At 46.5% G+C, this 17,279-nt stretch overlaps 1 protein-coding gene across 1 annotated transcript in view; it reads left to right on the plus strand.

The window, feature by feature from the left end:
- Positions 1-17,279, plus strand: part of LOC124009761 (potassium voltage-gated channel subfamily H member 6-like) — a 65,532-nt gene that overhangs the window by 44,624 nt on the left and 3,629 nt on the right. Inside the window, exons 7-13 of the mRNA XM_046321908.1 lie at positions 13,484-13,903; positions 14,150-14,546; positions 14,887-15,086; positions 15,253-15,505; positions 16,130-16,323; positions 16,487-16,592; positions 16,856-17,131. Coding sequence (XP_046177864.1) covers positions 13,484-13,903; positions 14,150-14,546; positions 14,887-15,086; positions 15,253-15,505; positions 16,130-16,323; positions 16,487-16,592; positions 16,856-17,131 — 1,846 coding nt within the window. The remainder of the gene's footprint in view (positions 1-13,483; positions 13,904-14,149; positions 14,547-14,886; positions 15,087-15,252; positions 15,506-16,129; positions 16,324-16,486; positions 16,593-16,855; positions 17,132-17,279) is intronic.

The raw sequence follows: 17,279 nt of genomic DNA on the forward strand, positions 1-17,279 counted from the left end.
GCTTGGTGAATTTAAAACAAATCTAGCAATGTGTCGCAAAGGTGAACATAATATAAATGTTTACCTGCTGTCTAAAAAAAGAGAAAAATGGGTCTCATGAGATTAGTTATAGTAATGGTTCATCATAGTAAACTCCATACTTTGAGACACAGATTGTTTATGGTGTTGATAACCAAAGAGCTCATCTAACTAAGTATATGTAGCACATAGTGCACTGAAGGGGAGTTTCCCCGGTCAAGGCACCAACATTCATCTTGGCAGAACAGTGCCCTTGAACACTGTACTCCATCAGGCAAATGTCAAATGGCATCCCATGTCCCAAGGGCACTTGTGCAGGGAGATTAATTTCAGGCTGGGTAAGTGGGCTTCCCTTGTGTTGTGCGGTAAAGCAGAGGTGCTTGCTTGTTACTGTGACTAGAAGTTTCTACCACAAAAGGACATATAGAAGTTTGGATGTTGGAAGTATTCCCTCATTTACAATAGCCTGTTCATCATCTACTGTATGTCAGTAATGTTATGTTAATCCACTAGCACTGGGAATAATATAATTCAGTAATTATATTGTCTGGCGGACAGATGTAGTATCTTAATTTGAGCCAGTTTGCTCAATGCAGGGAAACTGAAATATGTTTTACTTCATTTTTACCAGCATGTTACATGTACAACCAGAGGAAAACAACTCTGGACCACCTTTACTCCACACACAGAGACTTCTACAAAACTCTCCCTCACTCTCCATTTGGCAAATCTGACCATAACTCTATCCTCCTGATTCCTGCTTACAAGCAAAAACTAAAGCAGGAAGTACCAGTGACTCGATCAATAAGGAAGTGGTCAGATGACACAGATGCTAAACTACAGGACTGTTTTGCTTGCACAAACTGGAATATGTTCCGGGTACACCACGTCAGTCACTGACTTCATCAATAAGTGCATCTATGACGTCGTCTCCACGGTGACCGTACATTCATATCCCAACCAGAAGTCATGGATAACAGGCAACATCCACACTGAGCAAAAGAGTAAAGCTGCCACTTTCAAGGAGTGGGGCTCTAACCCGGACGCTTATAAGAAATCCTGCTATGCCCTCAGACAAACCATCAAGCAAGACTAAGATTGAATCGTACTACACCGGCTCCGATGCTTGTTGGATGTGGCAGGGCTTGCAAACTATAACGGACTGCAAAGGGAAGCATAGCCGCGAGCTGGCCAGTGACAAGCCTACCAGATGAGCTAAATAACTTCTATGCTTGCATCGAAGCAAGCAACACTGAAGCATCCATGAGCTGTTCCGGACAACTGTGTAATCACTCCGTGGCCGATGTGAGTAAGACCTTTAAACAGGTCAACATTCACAAGGACGCAGGGCCTGACGGATTACCAGGACATGTACTGACGTGTGTCTTCACTGACACTGACATTTTCAACCTGTCCCTGACTGAGTCTGTAATACCAACATGTTTCAAGCAGAACACCATAGTCCCTGTGCCCAAGAACACCAAGGGAACCTGCCTAAATGACTACCGACGCGTAGCACTCATTTCTTTAGCCATGTAGTGCTTTGAAAGGCTGGTCATGGCTCACATCAACACCATCATCCCAGAAACCCTAGACCCACTCCAATTTGCATACCACCTCAACAGATCCACAGATGATGCCATTGCTATTGCACTCCACACTGCCCTTCCCACCTGGATAAAAGGAACACCTACGTGAGAATGCTATTCATTGACTACAGCTCAGCGTTCAACACCATAGTGCCCTTAAAGCTCATCACTAAGCTAAGGACCCTTGGACTAGACAACTCCCTTTGCAAATGGATCCTGGTCTTCCTGACGGGCTGCCCCCAGGTGGTAAAGGTAGGTAACAACACATCGCCACTCTGATCCTCAAAATGGGGCCCCTCAGGGGTGCGTGCTCAGTCCCCTCCTGTATTCCCTGTTCACCCACGACTACGTGGCCAAACACGACTCCAACACTATCATTAAGTTTGCTGACGACACAACAGTGGTAGGCCTGATCACCGACAACAATGAGACGGCCTATAGAGAGGAGGTCAGAGAACTGGCAGTGTGGTGCCAGGACAACAACTTCTCCCTCAATGTGATTAAGACAAAGGAGCTGATCGTGGACTAAAGGAAAAGGCCAAACAGGCTCCCATTTAACATCGACGGGCTGTAGTGGAGCAGGTCGAGAGTTTCAAGTTCCTTGGTGTCCACATCACCAACGAACTATCATGGTCGAAACACACCCAGACTGTCGTGAAGAGGGCACGACAAAACCTTTTCCCCCTCAGGAGACTGAAAAGATTTGTCATGGGTCCCCAGATCCTCAAAAGGTTCTACATCTGCACCATCGAGAGCATCCTGACATGTTGCATCACAGCCTGGTATGGTAACTGCTCGGCATCTGACCGTAAGGCGCTACAGAGGGTAGTGCGAACGGCCCAGTACATCACTGGGGCCAAGCTTTCTGCCATCCAGGACCTATGTAACAGGCAGTGTCAGAGGAAAGCCCATAAAATTGTCAGACTCCAGTCACCCAAGTTATAGACTTTTTTCTCTGCTAGCGCACAGCAAGCTGTACTGGAGTGCCAAGTCTAGGACCAAAAGGCTCCTCTACAGCTTCTACCCCCAAGCCATTAGACCATGTTACCTATGCATAGTCACTTCACCCCCACCTACTTGTACAGATTACCTCAACTAGCCTGTACCACTGCACACTGACTCGGTACCAGTGCCCCCTGTATTTAGCCTCATTATTGTTATTGTGTTACTTTTTATTATTACTTTTTATTTTAGCCTACTTGGCAAATATTTTCTTCTTCTTGAACTGCACTGTTGGTTACGGGCTTGTAAGTAAGCATTTCACTGTAAAGTCTACACTTGTTGTTTTCAGCGGATGTAGCAAATGAAGTTTGATTTGATTAGTAAGACAACAGCAATAAGTACAGGTGTAGTTTACAACTGTCATTGCAGTAGTATATTGTATTTAAATTAGGCAGGGTGGCCCTCTGTTTCTGCTCTCTTGCCAACTGCTTATGGAATTGCCAATGGAGTTGACAAAAGCACAAACAGATCTGGGACCAGGCTAACAATAATATAATAGGCTGTAGTAACAATACTTCAATACTCCAATGCTATAGCACAGTACCAGGGGTTAGTAATACAGTAGTAGCAGTAGCCTTAGTAACAGGCTTATTTGGGTCCCATGTCATTTGCCTGACAGTATAACTTGTACCCACATTAGTTCCAGCTGTGCAGAGTACTTAACAGTATCCCTGGACAGATGTAATGAGCTGAGGGATAATAGTTTCTGCCCCAATAAATACCCAGAAATTAGAGTATTTTATTTGCTCCTCTGCTGCATCTAAGTTGGTATCGAGAGACAGCATCAATCTCCAGGCCATCAGACTGTTAAATAGCCATAACTAGCCGGCTACCACCCGAGTTACTGCCCTATATACTTAGACATGGAATCACTGGTCACTTTAATAATGGAACACTAGTCACTTTAATAATGGTTACGTACTGATTTACTCATCTAATATGTACATACTGTATTATATTCTACTGTATTTTAGTCAATGCCACTCCGACATTGCTCGTCCTAATATAAATATATTTCTTAATTTCATCATTTTACTTTTAGATTTGTGTATATTGTTGTGAATTGTTAGATACTACTGCACTGTTGGAGCTGGGAACACAAGCATTTCACTACACCTGCAATAGCATCTGCAAAATATGTGTATGTGACCAATAAAACGTGATTTGATTTGCTCTGACATCATGCTCTACTTCTCCTCTATTCTCTTTCTCTTGGTCCCTCATTCCTTTTCCACATGACACTTATGGCGTCACTTGCGGCTGTGTTCCAATCGTCTGTATCATATCATGTTCACATCAGCCTGTTGTTTTTCTTTTAGAAGGTGAGCCCCGGCACACTCTGTCTCTCTTTTTCTTTCTCCTTCTCTCTATCTCTCTCCCTCACTCTCTCTCTCTTTCTTGATCGCTCTTTTTTTGCCCCCTCTCTCTCCACGGTTCTCTTTTAGAGGCAGAAGGGGTCCTACCTTTTCCATTCTGCATCCGACCGTATCTAGACCTAACATAAGAATCACACCTGTGCACTTACTGGGCACCCTGTAGTTTACTAATACCCCGTGTTCACTAGCAAGCAGTGCTGCGCAGTGAAACACTGCTTCCCATTCAGTTTCAATGGAAGGAAAGAGGTGAGAAGCGGAGAGGGACCTTTGGGCGGCATGAAGATGGTGTGGGAGACGGTGGAAAAGTTAAACTTTTCTCAACTTTATGCAAATCACCAGCAGCGACAGGTTACCATTATGAATTTGACTCTATGCGACCCAAGGCTGGAGACTTTCTTCAGCAAAAATGGCTGCCAAAAATACTAGGGTGAAAGCAAATGTAATTGATTATAACATCATAGCGAGTCATGCAAAAAAATATACAGTTGAGAGGAATATGTTAGTTAATGTAGAGACAAACGATTATGCATATTTCTTTGACATTAAGTTCATTTACAACAATTGCGATTTAGCAAGCTAGCTGACTAGCTAACATTAACCAGCTAGCTGGCTAGCTTTAGGGGTGAGTATGAAATTGTAAATTTGGTTGTTTAATGTTTTAGGGACTCCTGAAACAGGCAAACTAGGCTGTCGTCATAAGGAAGACATCCTCCTCCCTTATGTGGTAGCCTTCCTGCAGGCTCATCCTGACATGACCCTCCAGCTTTACAATGCCACCAGCCATACTGCTCGTTCTGTGCGTGATATCTTGTAAGACAGGAATGTCAGTGTTCTGCCATGGTCAGTGAAGAGCCCGTATCTCAATCCCATTGAGCATGTCTGGGAACTGTTGTATCGGAGGGTGAGGTCTAGGGCCATTCCCCCCCAGAAATGTCCGGGAACTTGCAGGTGCCTTGGTGGAATAGTGGGGTAACATGTCACAGCAAGAACTGGCACATCTGGTACAGTCCATGAGGAGAAGATGAAGTACAGTACTTAATGCAGCTGGAGGCCACACCAGATACCCTCTATGTAGCGCTTCCGGTTTGGAGCGAGTGGTCGCATCGGCGCTTCGCTCCCGCAGGTAGTATAACTTTTTACATTTCATTATAGCACAACGGTTTGATTTGTCTAATCTTAGCAATTTCTTCTCAGCTAGCTACATAGCCGTCTTTGTATCAAAGATAATTGCGTAATTATCGTATTTCGCCGTCCTAACGTAGTCTTCACTAGCCAGCTAGCTAACGTCCACTGATTAGCTGCACTGGGAAAACTATTACACTCAACTGAACGACTTGATCAGTGTAGTGTTAGCTAGCTACATAGCTGTCTTTGCTGTCTTCGTATCTTCGTTCCAAGATAATTGTGTTGTTTAGGTTTAGAGTGTGTAGTCTTAGAGTGATTATCTTAATTTACCGAGGTTAGCTAGCCAGCTATTTGTCGTCCTTAACGTAGGAGACTCTGCTAGCTAGCCAACAGCTAGCCAACGCTAGCCAACGTCTTCTGAATAGAACTCAACAACCCGGTCGCATTCACAGGTAGTATCACATTTTCATTTCATTTCATTACAGTACAACGGTTTGATTTGTTTGATCGTAGCTAGCTACATAGCTAGCTACATAGCCGTCTTTGTATCAAAGATAATTGTGTAGTCTAGAGCGATTTTCTAGGTTAGCTAGCCAGCTATTGTCGTTCTTTTAACGCAACGTAACGTAAACAACACTACTAGCTAGCCAGCTAGCCCCCGAATAGCAGCACTGTAGAAACTATTACACTCAATGGAATGACTTGATTAGTGTAGTGTCAACAACGCACCCACTGCCAGCTAGCCTACTTCAGCAGTACTGTATCATTTTAATCATTTTAGTCAATAAGATTCTTGCTACGTAGCATAACTTTCTGAACATTCGAGACGTGTAGTCCACTTGTCATTCCAATCTCCTTTGCATTAGCGTAGCCTCTTCTGTAGACTGTTAACTATGTGTCTGTTTATCCCTGTTCTCTCCTCTCTGCACAGACCATACAAACGCTCCACACCGCGTGGCCGCGGCCACCCTAATCTGGTGGTCCCAGCGCGCACGACCCACGTGGAGTTCCAGGTCTCCGGTAGCCTCTGGAATTGCCGATCTGCGGTCAACAAGGCAGAGTTCATCTCAGCCTATGCCTCCCTCCAGTCCCTCGACTTCTTGGCACTAACGGAAACATGGATCACCACAGACAACACTGCTACTCCTACTGCTCTCTCTTCGTCCGCCCACGTGTTCTCGTACACCCCGAGAGCTTCTGGTCAGCGGGGTGGTGGCACCTGGATCCTCACCTCTCCCAAGTGGTCATTCTCTCTTTCTCCCCTTACCCATCTGTCTATCGCCTCCTTTGAATTCCATGCTGTCACAGTTACCAGCCCTTTCAAGCTTAACATCCTTATCATTTATCGCCCTCCAGGTTCCCTCGGAGAGTTCATCAATGAGCTTGATGCCTTGATAAGCTCCTTTCCTGAGGATGGCTCACCTCTCACAGTTCTGGGCGACTTTAACCTCCCCACGTCTACCTTTGACTCATTCCTCTCTGCCTCCTTCTTTCCACTCCTCTCCTCTTTTGACCTCACCCTCTCACCTTCCCCCCCTACTCACAAGGCAGGCAATACGCTCGACCTCATCTTTACTAGATGCTGTTCTTCCACTAACCTCATTGCAACTCCCCTCCAAGTCTCCGACCACTACCTTGTATCCTTTTCCCTCTCGCTCTCATCCAACACCTCCCACACTGCCCCTACTCGGATGGTATCGCGCCGTCCCAACCTTCGCTCTCTCTCCCCCGCTACTCTCTCCTCTTCCATCCTATCATCTCTTCCCTCCGCTCAAACCTTCTCCAATCTATCTCCTGATTCTGCCTCCTCAACCCTCCTCTCCTCCCTCTCTGCATCCTTTGACTCTCTATGTCCCCTATCCTCCAGGCCGGCTCGGTCCTCCCCGCCCGCTCCGTGGCTCGATGACTCATTGCGAGCTCACAGAACAGGGCTCCGGGCAGCCGAGCGGAAATGGAGGAAAACTCGCCTCCCTGCGGACCTGGCATCCTTTCACTCCCTCCTCTCTACATTTTCCTCCTCTGTCTCTGCTGCTAAAGCCACTTTCTACCACGCTAAATTCCAAGCATCTGCCTCTAACCCTAGGAAGCTCTTTGCCACCTTCTCCTCCCTCCTGAATCCTCCTCCCCCCTCCTCCCTCTCTGCAGACGACTTCGTCAACCATTTTGAAAAGAAGGTCGACGACATCCGATCCTAGTTTGCTAAGTCAAACGACACCGCTGGTTCTGCTCACACTGCCCTACCCTGTGCTCTGACCTCTTTCTCCCCTCTCTCTCCAGATGAAATCTCGCGTCTTGTGACGGCCGGCCGCCCAACAACCTGCCCGCTTGACCCTATCCCCTCCCCTCTTCTCCAGACCATTTCCGGAGACCTTCTCCTTACCTCACCTCGCTCATCAACTCATCACTGACCGCTGGCTACGTCCCTTCCGTCTTCAAGAGAGCGAGAGTTGCACCCCTTCTGAAAAAACCTACACTCGATCCCTCCGATGTCAACAATTACAGACCAGTATCCCTTCTTTCTTTTCTCTCCAAAACTCTTGAACGTGCCGTCCTTGGCCAGCTCTCCCGCTATCTCTCTCTGAATGACCTTCTTGATCCAAATCAGTCAGGTTTCAAGACTAGTCATTCAACTGAGACTGCTCTCCTCTGTATCACGGAGGCGCTCCGCACTGCTAAAGCTAACTCTCTCTCCTCTGCTCTCATCCTTCTAGATCTATCGGCTGCCTTCGATACTGTGAACCATCAGATCCTCCTCTCCACCCTCTCCGAGTTGGGCATCTCCGGCGCGGCCCACGCTTGGATTGCGTCCTACCTGACAGGTCGCTCCTACCAGGTGGCGTGGCGAGAATCTGTCTCCTCACCACGCTCTCACCACTGGTGTCCCCCAGGGCTCTGTTCTAGGCCCTCTCCTATTCTCGCTATACACCAAGTCACTTGGCTCTGTCATAACCTCACATGGTCTCTCCTATCATTGCTATGCAGACGACACACAACTAATCTTCTCCTTTCCCCTTCTGATGACCAGGTGGCGAATCGCATCTCTGCATGTCTGGCAGACATATCAGTGTGGATGACGGATCACCACCTCAAGCTGAACCTCGGCAAGACGGAGCTGCTCTTCCTCCCGGGGAAGGACTGCCCGTTCCATGATCTCGCCATCACGGTTGACAACTCCATTGTGTCCTCCTCCCAGAGCGCTAAGAACCTTGGTGTGATCCTGGACAACACCCTGTCGTTCTCAACCAACATCAAGGCGGTGGCCCGTTCCTGTAGGTTCATGCTCTACAACATCCGCAGAGTACGGCCCTGCCTCACACAGGAAGCGGCGCAGGTCCTAATCCAGGCACTTGTCATCTCCCGTCTGGATTACTGCAACTCGCTGTTGGCTGGGCTCCCTGCCTGTGCCATTAAACCCCTTCAACTCATCCAGAACGCCGCAGCCCGTCTGGTGTTCAACCTTCCCAAGTTCTCTCACGTCACCCCGCTCCTCCGTTCTCTCCACTGGCTTCCAGTTGAAGCTCGCATCCGCTACAAGACCATGGTGCTTGCCTACGGAGCTGTGAGGGGAACGGCACCTCAGTACCTCCAGGCTCTGATCAGGCCCTACACCCAAACAAGGGCACTGCGTTCATCCACCTCTGGCCTGCTCGCCTCCCTACCACTGAGGAAGTACAGCTCCCGCTCAGCCCAGTCAAAACTGTTCGCTGCTCTGGCCCCCCCAATGGTGGAACAAACTCCCTCACGACGCCAGGACAGCGGAGTCAATCACCACCTTCCGGAGACACCTGAAACCCCACCTCTTTAAGGAATACCTAGGATAGGATAAGTAATCCCTCTCACCCCCCCCTCACCCTTTAAGATTTAGATGCACTATTGTAAAGTGACTGTTCCACTGGATGTCATAAGGTGAATGCACCAATTTGTAAGTCGCTCTGGATAAGAGCGTCTGCTAAATGACTTAAATGTAATGTAAATGTAATGTAAAAAAATGTAGCCAGTTCAGATGCGGGAGGGGTTCACCAATACAGCTGATATAACCGAGAGGATTTAGGGAGAAGGAGAGAGAGGGATGAAGTGAAGGAGAACATTTATGAATTTAGTGAGAAAATAAGGTAGTTAAAGAGACAGTGTTGACTACGAAAAGCCAACTGACATTTACCCCTGAGGTGCTGACCTGTTGCACCCTCGACAACCACTGTGATTATTATTATTATTATTATTATTTTCTGATAAATTTTCTGTTATTTTAATGGCGAAAAAAATGTACTTTTCTTTCAAAAACAAGGACATTTCTAAGTGACCCAAACTTTTGGATGGTAGTGTAATTGTCCATCACTGTAGCTTGACGGGTCAAGAGTGAGTAAAGATGGTCCCGGGGAGGGGTGGAGCTAGGTAGGAGTTCTGTGGCGAACCCCAACCTGCAGTAGAATGGGTTTGGTCTGATATTCCACCTGGCTGGAGCCAAGGGGGCATCCATCGAGGGCTTGCATCTGCAGAGGGATAGGACATTTCACGCAGGGGATTTGTAATTCTCTGGTGAAGTCTTGATCAAATAAATCATCTGAGGCCCCGGAGTCCTCAAAGGCTTGAATCTCGTGCTGATGGTTGTCCCAGTGGAGGTTTGCGGGTAATAATAATAATATATGCCATTTAGCAGACGCTTTTATCCAAAGCGACTTACAGTCATGTGTGCATACATTCTACGTATGGGTGGTCCCGGGAATCGAACCCACTACCCTGGCGTTACAAGCGCCATGCTCTACCAACTGAGTGACAGACGGTGACTGGGTAGCCGTGGGTTAACTGCACAGCCCGTCATGGTCTCCCCTTGTCCTGGCAAGCCATGGCAATTCCCGTCAGCTCTGGGCATGTAGTACCGGAGATGGCTGAGACCACATTTCACCCTCCTGTGGGCTCAGTCCGAGGGTAGAGAGATGATATAGCCAATCATGGCCCAATCGGTGTGGAATGAGGACTGTAGCTCGAACACCAGAGAACACAGAGTGAGGAAGCCCTTGCAACTTCCCAGGTGGCCGTCATACCGCTTGGGGCCTGGGATCTTGGGTTCCTGGTGCAGGTTCCCTGGAGGAACTATGGAGACACCTGTAGCACTGGGCGATGAGACTTGGGCATTTACTCCTCCTGGGTTTAGGTTGGACTGTGGTTGGAGGGAGTCGGTAAGTGCCCGGAGGATCTCTGATATTTGGGAGAGTTTTCTTGCTGCCGCACTAATAGTGCTTCTTGGTGGGTTACAACATTCTTGATCTGGGTGATCTCTGCTGGGTCCATGTTAAGGCAAAAGCTTGCTGTGACGTGATGAGGTTGGACCCAGGTGCAGAGAAGAGACCAGATGAGGAATCAGTGGTTAAGGTTAAACACTTTACTGAGAAACCGTAGCCACAGGATCACAGTACACTAGACCAACAACAACCATTAAGTCTGGAAACCTCACTCAGGAAACGACCCCACACACAGTAACCAATTCAAGCTTCTGCAAAGGATAACAGAAAAGAGTCCTTTTTTAACAGGGAAACCATAATGAGTAAATAGGACGCACCTGAGTTACGTTAATGTCTCTAGGACATTCTCTGCCTGCCCTTTGGTGACAGGTGGAACCATGACAATTACTCTTTACCCATTTAATAACCAGACCTTCATACAAACGTGTTATGCTGAATTCTTGACGCACAATCGAACGTGCTGCTATATGCTACCACATGCTGCCAGCACGCCCACGAGCGAGCCACTCTGGGCAGCCTAAGTGGCACGCCTCAATTTACCATGTGCTAGTGAACACGACCCGTAACAAATCAATTGTCCCAGTTGCAACGCATTTAGTACATGTCCCAATTGCAAAATTCCCTGGAGGATCCCAGGAGCGTTTGTCCTCCTTGGAGTACAAAGTAGATTATTCAAACTATGCACAAGGAGGGAGAGCTGATTTCAGCTGAACACCAAGACATCAGAGAGTAACCAGAGATCTGAAGAGAGCTGATGGTGGTGGAACTAAAGAAAACATCTCAGGGAGACATGCCACCAGGTACCTGGGTATTTGTTAACGGTGACACTTCTGGAAGAGAGGATCACATCAGTGTCCTGTCAGGACGAGGAGGCTCGGGAGGGATACAGGTTTGGTGCTGGGCTGAGGTTGCTGCCTGTCCCGTGGCCCGATGTCTCTGATAATGTTTGCTGGTGTGAGGGGTTCCTTTGAGGGGAACGAGGGGAAATGACTGCCTACTCTGGTCTTGAAGCTGCTGAACAAGTTTCTTTGCTTTACTCTTCCTCCTGCTGGCTCTCCCACACCTGGCCTATTGGACAGAAATAGTCTTCGACTCTCAGAAAGGGCAGAGAGGTGAAGGGAGGTGGGGAGGAGGTTAGAGAGAGGGAGTTTGTGGCAGGTTGGGAGGCTGTGAAATGAGGAAGACAGGGTAAGCCCTATGGTTTAGGCTAGGGGGACACTGGAGTGAAAATAGAACTGATCAAATATCAGTATATTAACATATCAATGTTTTATGAAAATCCTGTAGAATTAGCTTTTTTTCTCACAACTGATAATTAACATGGACATCACTTTGGTGACCTAAAAAGTTCCCCATATTCCTGTAAATCACACTCCCAGTCATGAAAGGATACACCATAGCCCAGATACATAAATAGAAACATGTCGATAGCAAGAGCCTTAGTGCTGCTGTTACGTTAGCTAGCTATGTGCTGACTGTTACAGATGTGCTGTAATTTCTCATTCCGACTGATACGTAATGAGCAGGAGAAATATCTAATGACAATGTAAGTTAATCATGTTTGCGTGTTTCTGGCTTTCAGAGTCTTTTTGCATGTGTACACTATGTGTGAAGCAGTCTGCAGGCCTACAGTGGATTAATAGACTTTAAAGGAATGATTGAAATCACTTTCTATCATAGGGAATAATACACTTGGCCGTTAGGACCTTGACAGATTTACAGTTCTGTAATAGACAGTGGAATCATTAGTTTTGGCCAGCAGTTTCCCAGACAGGGCCAACCATCAGCTATACTTGAGTGAGTTCTGATTCGGTGTTGATGGGTGATTGAGAGGCCGGAGAGAGTTTGGTGAGAGGAACAACAGAACAGCAGGGGTTTGATTGGAAGTATTAAGCACTTTCTGACTGTCTCACTGTTTCATTTTTCCCAGACAGAAATGCACTGTACTGTACACTGTGTTGTGTGTTGGACAGGCGAGTACTATGTGATGTTCTATACCTGCTTTTGACATCACACAAGGAGACGAGACACAAATCATAGGGCTAATGCCGGTCACGTGATTCAAGATGCTTTAGCTGAAGATACAAGAACAAAACAAAATTGAACGTAAGAACACATGGAGTAGCAGAGGATGTAGGATATCTTAGTCATTTCTTTCCATTCATATTTTGGTGTAAGCAGGACGTTTGATTTTTATAAGTAACTTGATTGTACAGTTCTTAGATTTCGTCTGTCATATTCTCTTTGGTGAAGTGGCCTAAAGGCTGGAGCCACCTGCTCCTCTTCACCAGTCACTGGTTACACACTGACTAGGGCCCTCACTGCCACGCCTGCTCCCGCTCTTCCCCCCTGGCGCTTGAGGGTGCCAGGTTGCCCTGCATTACGCACTCCTGTCACCATCATTACACACACCTCTTTCCTTCGTCATGTGCATCAGTGATCATTTGGACTCACCTGGACTCAATCACCTGTGTTATTTCCTTCCCTATATCTGTCTGTCCCCCAGCTCTATTCCCCACTTCCTCATTAATGTTCATATGTCATTTTGTTACTTGTTTCTGACACTGGTTCTGTCCTGTTCCATGTCTCTCTTATATTAAATGTTCCACTCCCCGTACCTGCTTCTCATCTCCAGCGTCGGTTCTTACACTCACAGGTCGGACTCTCTCTCATCTTGATTTCAATATGTAACAAGAGTGATTTATAAACCATACTACACAAGAAACGGACTTTCTCAGTCCCACATACACAACATGCTGTATTCCTACTCAAACACATTCAGGAAGTTAAGTCTAAAATGGCCACAATCAATCATATGAAAATTAGATCCTACCAGACCATGACCAAATTGTTGGAATTTAGTTTTCATACAGTTTTTCATTAGCTCCATTAGCCTAATGGCTACTCTCAATCATCTACTGTTTATGTATGGGGGCTCCCTTCCTATTCATACGACATTCATCTCATGTGGGCCTTAAATTTGAAAACCAAGTTCAAATTGTCCAAAATGAAACAAATAATGACATTCACACCCTGTTTAGAGGACAGGTTCCTCTCTTGGTCATCAAATTCAAAAGAATTTCACCTTTCGATCTTGAGTTTCATTACACATCTCCTCTCTCTCCTTCCCAAGGTCCTCTCACTAGGCCCAGATGTCCTACCAGAGTACAAGCTCCAGACCCCTCGTATCCATAAATGGACCATCCTGCACTACAGCCCCTTCAAGGCAGTGTGGGACTGGGTCATCCTGCTCCTGGTCATCTACACAGCCATCTTCACACCCTACTCCGCGGCCTTTCTCCTCAGTGACCAGGAGGAGGCAGCCATGCAGACCTGTGGTTACTGCTCTCCACTGAACGTGGTGGACCTCATCGTGGACATCATGTTCATCGTTGACATCGTCATCAACTTCAGGACGACATACGTAAACACCAACGACGAGGTGGTCAGCCAGTCGCAGCGGATTGCCGTGCACTACTTCAAAGGCTGGTTCCTCATAGACATGGTGGCGGCTATCCCCTTTGACCTGCTCATATACCGCTCTGGAGAAGAGGTGAGGAGACCTGGGTGGAGGGGTTTTTAATGCCCTAAAAGTATAATTGTTGTACCAAAGTGCTGCTACGAGCGTCTGCTTTAAGAGCCTGTGCAATATTTTCCTGTAAAAAAAAACATTTCTTTCTTCTTTCCTAAGTAAACTGACACATAGTGATTATAATCAAAAGAGCTTGGGTGTATGGCTGGGTGTTCTGCATGTGTGAATGACCTGTGTTGAACATATTTCTTACCTGTACCCTTTAAGACAACAACCCTGATTGGCCTGTTAAAGACTGCTCGGCTACTGCGATTGGTGCGTGTAGCTCGGAAGCTGGACAGATACTCTGAGTACGGAGCGGCCGTCCTCTTCCTCCTCATGTGCACCTTTGCCCTTATCGCTCATTGGCTGGCCTGCATCTGGTACGCAATTGGTAATGTGGAGCGTGCAGGAGCGGCCCGGATTGGCTGGTTGGACTCTCTGGGGGACCAGCTCGGAAAGCCCTACAATCAGACTGTACCAGGGTCAGGTCCCTCCATCAGGGACAAATATGTCACAGCACTCTACTTTACCTTCAGTAGTTTGACCAGTGTGGGCTTCGGGAACATCTCCCCTAATACCAACTCTGAGAAGATCTTCTCTATCTGTGTAATGCTCATCGGCTGTAAGTCCCAATTATAAGCACTCAATACACAAATAAATATTGCTTAATACACATGTTATGTTACTGTTAACACATGATTGGAAATTGTACATCACATGGATGGGGAACGTAAGTATTATGTGTATTGGACCTATTGGACAGCCACATCTCGTGTTTACTGTCCAAGGCAATTCTTCCCCAGGGAAGATTTTGTCCATTTTATTGTATCTTATTTAATAATATAAAACACTACATTTTGATTACAGGCACAAAATCTTCATGTTTTTCTAGCATTATAATTTGACATGCTTATTTTGGGGGAATATGCTCAGTCCTCTCTATTCTCTCTGTGTGCCTACAGCTCTCATGTATGCCAGCATTTTTGGTAATGTGTCAGCCATCATCCAGCGGCTGTACTCCGGCACGGCTCGCTACCACACCCAGATGCTGCGGGTTCGAGAGTTCATCCGCTTCCACCAGATCCCCAACCCACTGAGGCAGCGCCTGGAGGAGTACTTCCAACACGCCTGGTCCTACACTAACGGCATTGATATGAATGCTGTGAGTCATAAACACACTTGTGCGAACACATGCACACACACACTGCTACTTGTTTTGGTTGAAATTTGTGGCGAAACGGACACATTTAAGTAGTAAAAAGGCAACACACAGTGGTCGACACAAAGACAAACCAGCTGATGTGTCTCCGCTCCTCTATGTTGTCCAGGTGCTGAAGGGCTTCCCAGAGTGCTTACAGGCTGATATCTGCCTGCACCTCAACCGCACCCTGCTGCAGAACTGTAAGGCCTTCAAAGGCTCCACTAAGGGCTGCCTGCGGGCCCTGGCCATGAGGTTTAAGACCACCCATGCCCCGCCAGGCGACACCCTGGTCCATGCCGGTGATGTCATCTCAGCCCTCTACTTCATTTCCCGAGGCTCCATAGAGATCCTGAGAGGGGATGTGGTGGTGGCCATCCTGGGTAGGATATCATCTCAACTGCATTTCCATATGGCACAATAAAGATTTACTTGATTTTAATTGACTTGGCTTGCAGTGGCTTTCAACCTGTACCGTATATATATACTTGACATATTGCTATTATTATTTTACTACTGCTGTTTAATTATTTGTTACTTACGTTATTTATTTTCAATTTTTTACTTATTTACTTATTTACCTTAACTTCTAAAAGCATTGTTGGTCAAGGGCTTGTAAGTAAGCATTTCACTGTATTCGGCGCATGTGACAAATAATTTATTTTATTTGATATATTGATGCAGAGGCTTTTATCACAGTCACTCTTATCTCCTCCACTCCTTGAGATATGCCCTCATAGCCCTCCACAATGTTTAGTCAAACAGCCTCACCTGGTGTTGCTATGGGTTAGTTACAAGAATATGTGAGCACATTCACTCAGAAAACTTGTAAATCGCTATAAATGAACACAGAAAAAGTAAATTAGATATGAATTATTAACACATTGTCTCTGAATATCCACAATATCGGAAGCACATAATGTATCCATTTTGTATCCATAGATATGCTATCATCAATGTACCTTCTCCTGTGCATCCAGTAAACAATCTCTCCTTTCCCCCTGCAGGTAAGAATGACATCTTTGGAGAGCCCATTAACCTGTATGCCTGTCCAGGGAAGTGCAATGCAGACGTGAGGGCTCTGACCTACTGTGACCTCCATAAGATCCTCAGGGAGGACATGCTGGAGGTGCTAGATATGTATCCCGAGTTCTCTGACTACTTCTGGGGGAACCTGGAGATCACGTTCAACCTCCGGGATGTGAGTTGGCTTTTTGTTACAGAATTTTGTCTCTAATGCCTTGCTAGAAACATGTCATTCAGGGGAATTTACTGTCTCTTTATCTTAGAGTTTGATTGTTTGAATTTAAGTTATTTGACTCCATGAATCATTCTATAACTTCTCACTTTAATATGTTTTTCAGGTTGCCACGGTAGCTGGTTCAATGAGCAGTGAGGACTCTGATCATTGTGGAGTCAGCTGTCGTATTCACAGAAAAAAACTGTCCCTCGGTTGCAGCTCGGACAGAGGTGTGGTACCCTGTTAGTCAAGTACTCTGGGTAGCACACGGCTAGATTAGATAATTCTGTGTATTTCAGTTTGATTTTAGTAAACCCATTCAATTTGCATTAATCACACTTGCTTCAATTCGACAAGTCTGTCCAATTCGACAAGTCTATCCACTCTATATGTGCGTTCCAAAGTGCACCCTATTCACTGTATAGTGTATTACCCTATGGGCCCTGGTCAGAAGGACAAACCCTATTTCTGCATTCTATGCCTCTCCTCACAGAGGCAGAGGAAACCAATCCATCCCAGAGACATGTCCGCAGGGCCAGAGGCCAGAGCTCCAGAGCACAGGGAGATGGGCAGAACACAGAGTCTCAGGGCCTGATGAGCTCAGCCTATTCTCCTTTCTACTCCAGTGAAGATGAGGAGTCAGTGTTAATCAGCCCTGTACAACCAACTTCCCTAGTCGGGATCCCCCATAGCCAGACCACCAACATTAGCAGTGCGGTGGAGGATGAGATGAACCAGAAGACTGGCAATACCTGCAATCCTCTCTCAGGTAGACCATGTCTCCATCAGCACTATTTAAAAAATAAACTTTGTCTCTGTGTTAGATCTGAGTGGTGTTATTTTTCTCAATTTGTTGCACCACAATAATAGCAGAGCATGCTGCTATTCATGTCAGTGCTGTTACAGGCTTTGTTTTT

The sequence above is a fragment of the Oncorhynchus gorbuscha genome, linkage group LG22 (assembly GCF_021184085.1).
Source record: "Oncorhynchus gorbuscha isolate QuinsamMale2020 ecotype Even-year linkage group LG22, OgorEven_v1.0, whole genome shotgun sequence".
Lineage (NCBI taxonomy): Eukaryota > Metazoa > Chordata > Actinopteri > Salmoniformes > Salmonidae > Oncorhynchus > Oncorhynchus gorbuscha.